General features: G+C 37.1%; 1 protein-coding gene across 18 annotated transcripts in view; it reads left to right on the top strand.

Annotated features, from left to right (window-relative positions):
* RhoGAPp190 (Rho GTPase-activating protein 190) overlaps positions 1 to 12,942 on the top strand; it is a 178,655-nt gene that overhangs the window by 40,635 nt on the left and 125,078 nt on the right. For all 18 annotated transcript variants that reach the window (XM_083117888.1, XM_083117880.1, XM_083117883.1 and 15 more), the window contains 4 exons: positions 1,068 to 1,254; positions 4,880 to 4,995; positions 6,937 to 7,089; positions 8,333 to 8,447. In XM_083117888.1, the coding sequence (XP_082974014.1) occupies positions 1,068 to 1,254; positions 4,880 to 4,995; positions 6,937 to 7,089; positions 8,333 to 8,447 (571 nt within the window). The remainder of the gene's footprint in view (positions 1 to 1,067; positions 1,255 to 4,879; positions 4,996 to 6,936; positions 7,090 to 8,332; positions 8,448 to 12,942) is intronic.

The following is a 12,942-nucleotide window of genomic DNA, read 5'->3' as shown; positions in this document are numbered from 1 at the left end:
TCCCACTCTAGTTTCTGGGAAAGTCTAGAAGAGATTGGTAAAATATTTAGTTCCTCTGAACATGACTTCTCTTTGTATATTGGACTTTGATTTTGGTGACCGACAGAACCATTGGCCTTGGTGGCAGGTGAACAATCGATTCAAGTTCTCACCACTAAGGGTTCCAGATTCAAATCCTGGCTTGGTCATTGATGTTTCATCATCAAGTTCATCATTGCAATTAGCCACAAGTCTCATGAAAAGTGGCTTAGAATAATTAAAATTAGGGATTGTACAGATTAATTGGTACTTTCTTGGTATTGGCTAATATAGGCATATCGGTATATTGCTTTATTGGTAAAATTACCAATTATTTTACTGATCCGATACTTCTATAAATGTCTTATAATTTAGTGCAAGATTCTGAAATTTTATAATTTTTATGCCCTACTTTTTTAAAAAGTAATTGTCTTTTGGACAGCAGTCATCTAAACAAAAAAAAAAGGTAAAGTGTTCCCCTGTGCATAGCACCACGCCATGAAGGCGTATAGGGGGTGTGGGGGTAACGCCCCACACTTTCTTGATCCGGTCGTGAGTGGGGGTGATGTGATCAGCATCACGCCCCTGACCGCCTTTACCCCCCAGGGTTTCCCCCAGGTACCCATGTTATTCGACGCTGGGTGGGCGCCGGGGCCGCTTTCACCGTTAGAAAAGTTCCCGGATTTGAACCGGCCGGGGATCGAACCCGGGACCTTGAGCATGGTAGTCAGACGCGTTACCGACTGAGCCACCGCGGCCAGTCATCTAAACAAACCTTTATTAATGAGGTCAATGAACCATTCAGGTTCTTCAAGTACCATTTGGAATTTTATATCGGATTGGTAGAATGTTGGTTATCTGTATCTGTAAATTTTGTATCGATACTTAATCGGTATTGGCCAAAATTTCATATCGGCCTGTCCCTAATTAAAATACAAATAGATAGGCAAGAATGTATTCTATCCAGCACATTGTGTTGGAATGTATTTTAGTGAAAGTGAAATCTACTCTGGCATGTGATTAAAAAACATTGCTTGATTTCTTTGCAGGTGGAGGAAGCAGTTCAAGCAGCTCTTGGAGGAAACTGGATATGTCACTCCAGGGAAACTGTTGTCTGAAGTGAGGGTATTGTTTATGGGAAGAGAGTGCTTTGAGTCTCTTTCAGAGCAAGATTGCCAGCAAATCTATGAACAACACCAAAAAGAACTTATTGAGAAAGCAAAGCACAACTTTCAGGTAAGTGTTTTCAGATTGCCAACTATCTTGAGTACTGTATGGATTTTTAAATAAAAGGTACCATAGTGATCCCACCAAAACCTGATTGAAATTGCTTTTTCAAACCTGCATCAAATTATTGTAATAAAGGGGCAGAGTTTATTTACATCATCATCATCCTTTGCTATTTCCTGCCTCTGGCTGGATCGGCATAGAAGTCAAGCCTCTCCATTTTTTCCTGGTCTTCCACCACTCCTCTCTCTCTTTCCAGGGTGTTCCAATCTTGTCCTTTTCTCCTAAAAGTCATGCTATCTGCTCTTTCCACAGACATCTTTTTCTCCCCCTTGGCCTTATTCCCACTCCTTGTGCATTGTAAGTTCTTACTGGCAGTCTTTCTGCATCCATCCTCTTCATGTGTCCGAACCATCTCATCTGTGCCTGATCTATCCTGTCCTGAAGCTTCACCACCCCCACTGTCTGTCAGATCTTCTCATTCCTTATTCTATCCCGTCTAGTCTTCCCCAATATACTCCTTAAAAATTTCATCTCCACTGCCTGCATCTTTCTTTTGTCTCTCTGGCATTGTCCAAGTTTCTGCTCCATACGTAAATATTGGCACATAGTATGTGTTATACATTACCTTCTTGCATTTCATAGGTGCATCCCTGTTCCGTATTAATCTTTGAATTCTTTGATATAGTCCAGCACTCATTTTGTCCTCTTCTGTTTACCTCCTCATCTATTCTTCCACTTCTCTCAATTATGCTTACTAGATATTTGAAGCTCTCCACTACCCTCACCTCTTCCATATCTATCTTTATTCTTAGTTAATTTCTGGTTCTGTTTCTTGTTATTAACACCTCTCTCGTTTCTGCACTGAATTTCATTCCTGCTCTTCTGATTTCCTCATTCCAACTATCAAGCTGTCTGTACTTCGTCTTCCCTGTTTCCCCATATTACTAAGTCATCAGTGAATAACAGGGCCTTCATCTCTTCCTCTCCTATCTTCTTCCCCACCTCTTCATTAATTGCATCCATTTTAATTATGATGAGCAGTGGGGAAAGAGCACTTCCTTGCTTTAGTCCATTACTTATACTGAACCTCCGTTCTTCCCACTGGTGTCTTCACACAGCTCTGGTTGACCTTGTATGTGCTCTGCTCTCTACACACTATCTCTTCCTGGACTCCTTTCTCTCTTAGAGCCTTACAAATCTTTGTTCTGTCCATGCTATTGTATGCCTTTTCTATATCTAGTAATGCCATAATCAAATCATTTCCATACTCGTAGTGCCTTTCCTGCATTTGTCTTCTGGTTATTATTAGATCTACTGTTGATCTGTCTCTTCTAAATCCATACTGTTCCTCTCTCATGTTCAGCTCTGTTACTTCCCTTATTCTTTTCTCTAATATTTTCTCATTCACCTTTGCTGACGTTCATATTTACTATGTGTGAATTACTCACAAGATTAACAATATAAATTACAATTTTACTTACGTTTAAAACGTAACTAAAATTGTAATTTATATTGTTACCTTTGCTGAGTGGCACATAAGTGTTATTCCTCTGTAGTTTTTTTTACATTCCTTTCTGTCCCCTTTTTGAATATGGGAAGTATTTGTCCCTTTGTCCAATCTCTTGCCACTTATTTACAACACCGTCTTAGTTATACCTGGGCCAAGCTAACTCCCCGTGCCCATTCACAGTGCAGAATGGTTATGTTGACAAAATTCTATTTCCCTGCTTGCAGCTTAAGGGAAAGAGGATTGTCGCTTGTTCCATAAACAGGCAGGCAGAGGTAGGCCAGCTGTTTGTTTGACTGCAAGTTTTTTCATAGGTAAACACAGCAACAGCACACCACTGCCAGAAAGTTGGATCCCACTCTGGAGTAAGTTTGGCTCATTTCTGAAATGAAGTATGAAAAATCTAATTCTTGCTAGAAACTCAAATGATCAGGCTTTGGTATCACTGAGACCATCTTCATATGAGATAAAATGTGAACTGAGATAATAGTCATAATTCAATGGTCCGGTCCCATTGAGCTTATCCATGGATTAAATGGATCTAGAAATATTTTGATATTTTTACAATTGCCAACTTGCTTTCATAAATCTTCATTTTGTTTTTGTTCTGTTGAATCCTTAGGGAAAAGTAGAATAAACACTGTTTTTTAATCATTTTCATAAGTATGTTGTTAAATAGGCATGTTCCTTCAAAAAAGATGAAAGTGAACCGTCATTTGTTCACTTTTAGTAAGGAATTTAATACACAGGGTGAGTCTGCAACTTCATTACAGGTTAATATTTTCTGAGTGTATAATAAATGGCAAGGGCAATTTATCACAATACAGGGGCTTTGAGTACAGTGACGCCTTGTAATCAACGGGTCCCGAGTTTTGAGACCCCAGATCCCACTTTAAACTGTAGGTCCAGCCCTGATAGCTTTTCTGTGCATAAAGTAGACTTAAAACAACAATTCAATCAATCACAATGCAGTAAGTGAGACAAATGTTATTTTTTTGTCCTACTAAGTTAGGGGATACCCAGAGGCACCAAAAAAAATTGTGAATGGTTTGATTGATTGATTTTCTTACATCTGCTTTGCTTTTTGTGCCACTTTTGGCTAATTTGCAAAGATGGGGATGAATGATGACATGATGAAATTGATGAATGGACACTCACAAACATCCATGCCCAGGCCAGGATTTGAACCCGGGACCCTGGCAACGTAGCATGATGTGCTAACCACTCCGCCACAGGGGCCGGCAATTGTGAATGGTAATGGGTGTCAAGTGACACCCTGTTTAATAAGTCTCTTAATTTCACTCTTGTGTTATGGTTTAGCACACACAAGATGTACTATGTAGAAATTTTAAGCAAAAAATTCAGACTTGACCAGTATTTGAGCCTGTGCCTCTGGCTTACCATGCCATTGCTATACTGACTGATCTAACAAGCCCATGTATTGCCTACTTTCTTTTTTTTCCACTGTGTAGAAATTGGTATCACTCAGTGGTCTTGCTTTGTTAATTGTGCATATCCTATGAGATACCCAGATTTTGGAGAAGTATCAGCCAGTATCAATTATTATATTTGAAGTGATACTTTCCGATACTGATACATCATTATCAGTTAAAGACTTGCATTCATTCTGTATAGGGCCTCCTTAACAGTAATGCTGTTGCCTTGTAATTAGAGAGTATTGGGCCAACATCTGTGGCAGAGTGGTTAGCACACTGTGCTGCAATGCTAGATGTCCTGGATTTGAATCTCAGCCTTGGCATGGGTGTTCTTTTTGAGTGTGTCTTTATCAATTTCATCAATCATCCTCATCTTCACAATTGTCAAAAGTGGCAGAAAAGTGAAGTAAAATAAGCCCAATCAATCAATCAGGGGAACTTGTGTTTGATCTCTGGTGGATACACATAGCAGTTCAGATCACACTTTAAACTCTAGGTCCAGTCCTGATTAGCCTAACTGTGCATAAGTGGACTTAAAACAATCTTTGACAAACTTCTATTTCTTTTGTGTATATGGTGGTCAAATTATCTTTCATTTGATGTGGGTAAGATTTCACATGTAAAAATAGTACAGTAATTTATTTTTCTGCTATAATTTTTCGCATTGACATGACTTACTTCTCTACAGGAGTTATTGCTGGAGCATGCTGATCTCTTTTATCACTTCAAAAGCATAGCACCAACTGGTACTATAACTCAAGATGACATTAAGGAAATAACTGATGCATTACAAGAAGATTCGAGGTATGTTTCATTAAAATAAGTAAAACACAGTGGAACTCTGATTTTACATTCCAGGATTTTACATTTTCCCGCATTATGCATTCAATCTTGATTGTCTCAACATAGCAAAATGTTGAAATATTTTTCGTGCTTTTTAAGTTGTTTTTCAGGTTGGTCCCATGAAAAACATAAATTCGAGGTTCCACTGTATATGGAGTGTTTTAAAAATAAGAGCCTCTGTAAGAGCCTTTGGTAATGGGTTTTAATATGACTGTAATTGCTAATTCATATTAGAATGGACGTTTTTTTTTCGATAAAAAGCCGGATTTTTTTTTGCTTTTTTTGCTTTTTACCAATTACAGCTAACCTATTTCACTTAAAGTTACTGTTATGAGTTTACAGATTTGTAGTGACATATTTTACAACTAGCTAAAAGAAATTGACATGATGTAACAGCCAAGGGACAGATATTGGCCAATCCCAGGAGACACATATTGCATAATGGTTCAGGTAGCTTACCGAGGGAGAAAGGGGGGGGGGGGGCTTGCAGGCCTACCACCTCAACTTTTTAGATTTTTCAACTGTTTGAAAATAAAATTACATTGTTTCCTAGGGTGTTCCCAATATTTCTTTATTACTTTTGTTCATAAAAGCAAATGTAATGTAATTAGGAGGCAAAATGCACTTGGTGCGCATACCAGGCGCCATCTTTGAATGTGTGTCATTCAAGACACTCATGCCAGCGACAGTGTACAATTGGTTGGTAATGATGGTAATTATTGTAATTAATATATTTAATAAAAACTGCATTTCTGCAAACTAAAAACCATAAATAAAAAATGTTATGGATTTTGTGAGTTTTAGTGAATGATAAAACATATGTGAGACAGTCATGCAATAATTGGTTATTATTTTTTATTAAAAATAGTAATTTTTGTATTTTAATTAATAAATTACTGCACATATTTAATCAGGAAAGGAAGCAGTGATTCAATAATAAAATGTTTTCTTGAATTTTAGTGATTAAAAAAAAGTGTGGACCTATGAGCCCTGGTATCAGGGTTGGCTCAGGTGGGCCCAGCCCGGTTTTCCAGTTTTTTTTTCTTCTGAAAAACCCACCTTGGAAAAAACCCACCAAAAAACCTAGTTAAACAGTGTTTTTCAGAACATGTAAATTATTGCTTTAAATACTTGTGAGGTTCTACGATTGTCAACATTTTTTAAAAAACTTGCAAAGAAAAGGTTTAGCAGAACTTGTACTACATTCATTATTTTTAGTATTGTAAGTCAGTGAGTTTTTCAGGCTATTTTTCTTAAATCATGCTCAAATGGACTTTTAAACAGAAATAAAAATAATATATATCCAAGAAACAAAAGGGAAAAATTATCAGACATTTTTAGATAAAACATTTGCATTGATTGATACATTTTTAGATAAAACATTTGCATTGATTGATACAGCATAGCTGAACAAAGCTTATAATTTTGAAATATGGTAGCACTTTGGTTATGAGCCACTTCCTTATGTGGGTGGAAACCATAGTGGCACATGATAGTTTCAGCTGTGATGATCAATTGGTACAATAAATTTTTTGCATGTTTAAGCATTAGAATGGAGAATTGGGTACATTTTATTGAAGTGTCGTTAATTATGGTATAATTAAATCGGAACACTCTTCAAATGATTTTCTGATTTCTCATCATAATGGGTTGCTTACCTATTCAATATAATGCTATTTATGTCTGGTTAGGAGTTATATACCCATGTAGATTTCGATCTGTTAATAGTATGGTGATTGCTCTGCTCCTGCTAGAACTGGTAATGATAGTAATAGAAGAACCGCAGTGATGGTTCTGATCATACGAATAGTGGTACTCGTTCCATAGATATATAGTTTTCACAGTAAAATGCACTGATACTATCTTTGGTATTATAGATTATTGTTGTTTCTGTTATTTCAGGTATAAAGCACTGGACCGTTTAGACCAAGATAGGAAATTGATGTTATTTCAGCATTTAGGCTTTGTACATTGTCCTATCAGGGAACACTGTCCAGCATTCCCAAATTGTATGGATGCTTTAATTGAACGAATTTTAGCAACCAAAGCTCACAGGTAAGCCCTAGAAATAAGATTATGATAAGAGTACTGAATTCAGTTTCTCTTTGTTGTTATTCTTTCCAATGGCACTTAGCTCAAGTTTGTAAAAAGTGATTGGGAAAAGCTATTGGGGACAGTTCTTGCATTTTTGAGACAAGACAAATACAGTACTTTGTTACAGTATAAACTTTTTCAACTTCTAACAGAAATTGCATGCATTTGATGGTACAGTGAAATCTGAGTTACACGGTTTATAGGGGACAGAAGGAAGAAACGTATAACTGAGAAAAACGTATTATTGAAAGATAATTAAAAAGATAAAGTTAAGTACACAAAGAAAGAAAAGAAGCACTACATATGCACCAAAGTTTGCTGTATTGCACTGATCTGTTCTAAATCGTTATTTTAAATTCACAAAATCAAGAGTAATAGACCGTGAAGCTGCCCGGTGAGTGGAAGGGGTGAGAGCAAGGTTTACCTACTTAATCTGTTCAGCCAATTCCCTGCAAAAAAACATGTTGAACATTAGGACGTTTATCTCAATCTTATGTTTACTGTAACTCTAGTTTTCCCACTTTATACATTTTCCAAACCCTGCCAATGACAAAAATTGCCAATAGCCTGCTCCATATGCCAGAGGACCCCCCCCCCCTCTATTTCTCTCTCTCACTCTCTCTCACTCACTCACTCACTCTCTCTCTCTCTCTCTCTCTCTCTCTCACTCACTCACTCACTCACTCACTCACTCACTCACTCACTCACTCACTCACTCACTCACTCACTCACTCACTCACTCACACTCTCTCACTCACTCACTCACTCACACTCTCTCACTCACACTCTCTCACTCACACTCTCTCACTCACACTCTCTCACTCACACTCTCTCACTCACTCTCACTCTCTCACTCTCACTCTCTCACTCTCACTCACTCACTCACTCACTCACAAGACCATGCTATGAGGATATGTAAGTCTCGTGCCGCAACTTTGATAAAAAATGGAAGTTACGGTGTTCAGAAATTTTGCGTAATTATGGAAAAAATTCTAAGTTTGGGCTTTTGCCCTCGCTTCCTCCCTGGACCCTTAATTGTCTGATGTTTCAAAATGTTGCTTTTTTTTTCATTCTTACATTTAGAATTTAAATTTTCGGATTTCAGAAAATCTTAAGTTCATCATTTGTTTGTACAATAATCCAACTAGAATTTACAATATAAGAAACTATGAAATGTACATGTTTTTTTTCCATTTCATCCTAGGCCTTCTTCTTGGAATCGTAGCAGCCAATGGCTTCTAAGCTCAGACAATAATCAACTAAATCTAGTTTTACTTGGGAGAGATGGTTTGGCAGAAGAACTGGCAAATGAAATTCGGGTATGTATTATGTATTGTTGTTAGTGTAATACATTGTAGAAGCTAGTTTACAAGTTTACATTAACTTAATAAACTGCCAAAAATGTAAAAAAGTAACCTACCCACATCTACTCCCCCCTCTTTCTCTGTGCATGTGTGTATGTGTCAGTCACTCTTGGCTCTGTTTTTCCCTTGTAACTTTCAGACCAGTGGATGTAATTCAGTGTATTCTGCATGATCTCATAGCAAGTGTTGAAAATGGTGACCATTAGCAATTAGGCATGCGTGGACATGCCCCTCTATGTTATGGAAGATATTCACCAACACATCGGGTTTTCTACCAAATGTTGCTTGCATTTCCATGAGTGTCTGTGGTTTATGATATACTTTCCGCGTGGATGAGGACTGGCAGCCTTTGTGGCTTGCCCAAGTCCGTTAGAAATTATAAAATCTTCAAAGAAAGGAACAATTTCTGCCAAACTGGAGGTGTGGCAGGTTGCACCATCCTGGTGAAAATAGCCAGTATGGAGATCCTTGTCATGCAATTGATTTACTTACTCATTAAGATTTCCATGTAGACTGTGGTTTCCACCATTGTATGGAAGAAAATGGTGCCAATAATGCAGTGCTGCAGCAGAGCACACCACTTTCCAATGTTTTCATCATGAAAAGTTGTATTGTGTATGGTGTGATTCCCATGAGCTGAAGTACAGGTAATCTGGAAATTGATGTGCCTGCAGAAGTGCCCTTGCCATGTTGGAGAACCACGTGCAGTCCAGTATTCCCCAAATTGCATTGACAAACTGCTGGAACCAGCGGCAGTACTGAGTCTCTTCCGTTCATCAGGAGTTTTAAATTCTTGCACAGCAGGAACACGATAATGCATGCAGCTTTGCTTTTCTTGCATCTCATTGGAAATATCCTGCGACAGTTTATGCAAAGACTTGTGTGAGGACTTGTTCTGTTACTTCTGGCAGTTCCATTCATACGCCTTCAGGGGCATCAATGTTCCCATGGTTTCCAATTTCATCACCAGATACCGAATGGAGGATTTTGACAGTTGTTTCCAAACTTCAAACTCTTTATCAATGCAGATCTCCAGCATGTGCAGACGATAAACATGCACTGTTCCATTCTGTACTGGTTCATAGTGTACACTCTTGCTCATAACACAAGAGCATGATGACTCTTGCCAATCCTCTTAACAAAAGAACAGTCAGGTATGTTGCACAAACTGCCAGGTGCAGCAAACACACAATCAGACTTCACTTCACGCAAGTGTAGGTGACACATGGACTAGGGAGTACCTCCACTTGCATCCTTCCATAACCATGCTTAACATACAGCAAGGTATGTCTGTATCAGATTGCAATGAATTATGTCAATTAGTTTGAAAGTTATGAGTAGTCCTTGGATTTTTAGGTTCCTAAAATTGGCTCTAAAAATCTTAAATTAGGGTTGAAAATCCTGAAGTAGTTTCCAAAAAACTTATAATTATAATACATTCCTGAAAAACACTGATTAGATACAATTGTAAAAAAATCACAAGAGCCGTAAGAAATTTTAGTATATGTATAAAGGGTTTTCCAATAAGAATGATATGATTTTGAAATGAACTGGTAACTATGCTTCAAATGTTATAACTGTCACTAGTTGTCATTTGTGTTTAGTATACTGTGACAATTCATCATGGCTAATTACGCGCTTCAAGTACGTTTGGTTCTTGGGCTTTAGAGCAACTTGAAATGGATCACAATTTTGGGCAAATAATCTTCTCAAATGAAGCTCATTTCTGGTTAATTGGATAAGTTAACAAACAAAATTGTTGTTTTTGGTGTGAAAACAATCCACAGGATATTCACGAGATGCCCTTGCATCCGCAAAAGGTCACTCGATGGTGTGGTTTATGGCATGGTGGCATCATCGGACCTTTTTGTTTTCCAACACAAGGTAGGAGATGCAGTTACAGTGACTAATGAGTGGTACCGATTGATGTTAACAGATTTTTTGTAACCAAATTTAGGTGAAATTGATTTGGAGGACATGTGGTTCCAACAAGATGGTGCCACATGTCACACTGCTAATGCCACTATCGACGTATTGCAAGAACAGTTTGGTGAAAGGATAATTTCAAGAAATGAAACTGTTGGTTGGCCTCCAAAAAGTTCTGATTTAACTCCTTTAGATTGCTTTTTGTGGGGTTATTTGAAATCTATAGTCTATGCGAACAGACCACGAACCCTTGATAAATTAAGATTGAACATCAAACGCTGCATTCATGACATTAGGCCCAAGTTATTGCACAAAGTCATCAAATTCACTTGTGTGCATGAAGTCGAGGTGGACACTTAAATGATGTGTTATTCAAAACTTAATGTAATAAACTATGCTTCAAAATAATATAAAAAGTTTGGTTGTATCTGAAATAGTAAAAATGGTTGTAAAATCATATCGTTCTTATTGGAAACTCCTATATAACAACCAAATATTAATTTTCTAACCAAATTTTCATTTGTATACATCATTTTGAAAATTTTCCACAAATTATTGTAATACTAGCAAAAGTTACTTGTTCACGTGATAAACGAATTACAATTTGCTGCACAATATCAGGGGTGGCTACTCACCGGGAATTATACATGAATTACTCCAGGAATTATGCGTGAATTTTGGTGAAACATGAAAGAAGGGTACAAACAGATGTTTTCTCTCTTCCAATTTTTTTCTCAGACGTGAAAAATACATATTTATAAATGCCCTGAGGCAAGTTTCTCTGAGTTGAACTTTTATTATTTTTATCAAGGAAGAAAAAGAAAGCTGCATGGAAAAAAACACAGAATTCTCCCAATCAGTTTACTTTGTTGTTAGTGTCTTTTACAGAACAATCTATCTGACAGATGGAAGAGTATTTCAGCATAAAATACCTTGAAATTGATTAGGTAAATTTTAGGGTGCATCAAAATCACGCAGGCCCTTTATATTGTTAATATATTTGGGTGTGTAGGTGGTAGGAGTCAGTCATATGTAAGATTGGAATAGAGCAAACATCTGTTTGTAACCTTGAATTTTTAGAAAGTTTGCCTTGAAAATCAGGAATTATAATTGAATTTTATCATGGTTCCAGAGTGAATCTTTTTTTATGTTATCCACAGTCAAATTTCACCTTTTGTCTGTGAGGATCATTTTATGTGCTGAAACATAGTCAGTGGTGCAAATTTGAATGCTGAAACGTTATGCGTGAATACCACAAAAGGACCTAACTGACGCAAAAGTGAGCAAGACCACACAGATCAGAAGTTTGGTTTGGACTGTGTGGGCAGTAGAGGCGATTAGGTGCCAAAATTGGGAGGGGGCAAGGACAGTTTGCTCTCTCTTAGTAGACAAGGCTTGGCATTCAGAAGTCCATAGTGGGAGGGAACTGCCCCTCGAATCGCGGCCACTATATGTAGGTAACAGTTGCGTCGGACATTTTATTTTGTTTAGAGCTTTGAAAAACAACATAGATTTGGAGGGGGAGGGGGATGGGCAGAAAACATGTTTTAAACATGTCAGTCATTGAATTGTTTCGTCACCAAACTGAGTAAATACCTCTGCGAGATATAAAAATTCTGTAGAACCTAAAAATATATATGAAAACCTAAGAAAAGGTTTGATTTAGGCACATAAACCTAAAATAGGTTCTAAAAAGCAAAGTAGGTTATTTTAGGCACTATAAAAATCTTACAAAATAAATACGTAAAATAGTATTAAAACTTTTCAAACTTACGTGAGTGAGTAATGTTAATCCGGACAACGTTTCGGAGGTAAATACGTCCTCCTCCTTCAGATCTAACTAGATATCTATACACCGGACATGGTGTCACGTAAAATAGTGTTAAATAGGGATATGGTTGAAGGTATCTGTAAAAAAAACACTTAAAAATCCTAGTTATTAAAATCGTGAAAGTCCCTTTGCAGGTATAAAATTCTAAAAAATACTCATATTCAAAACTAAAGGCTTAAAACCAGGTGCCCACATTACCCACACGCTTCACCTTACTGCTGGACAGGAGTTCCTCGGCTGCCATGTGGGCACCTGGTTTTTACTCTTTTAGTTTTGAATATGAGTATTTTTTAGAATGTTTTACCTGGAAAGGGATTTTCACAATTTTAATAACTAGGATTTTTAACTGTTTTTTACCGATACCTTCAACCATATCCCTATTTAACACTATTTTACGTGACACTATGTCTGGTGTCTAGATATCTAGTTAGACCTGAAGAAGGAGGAAGTATTTACCTCCAAAATGTTGTCTGGATTAACATATACTCACTCACATAAATTTGAAAAGTTTTAATACTATTTTACGTATTTATTTTGTATTGAATAGTGAGTAATACGCACTTATTCATCGTGTTACTATAAAACTTCATCAGTTGTTGCATTTTTAATGAAACACATACATAACTTGTTTCTTATTTACCTGCAAAAAAAAAAAGGTTAAAAACCTAAAATCCGACGTCTAGTTATGAGGTT

Source organism: Lepisma saccharinum, chromosome 2, assembly GCF_977018435.1.
Source record: "Lepisma saccharinum chromosome 2, izLepSacc3.1, whole genome shotgun sequence".
NCBI classification, from domain to species: Eukaryota; Metazoa; Arthropoda; class Insecta; order Zygentoma; family Lepismatidae; genus Lepisma; species Lepisma saccharinum.
The sequence above is the reverse complement of the archived record's forward strand: the minus strand, read 5'-3'. Positions and strand labels throughout refer to the sequence as shown.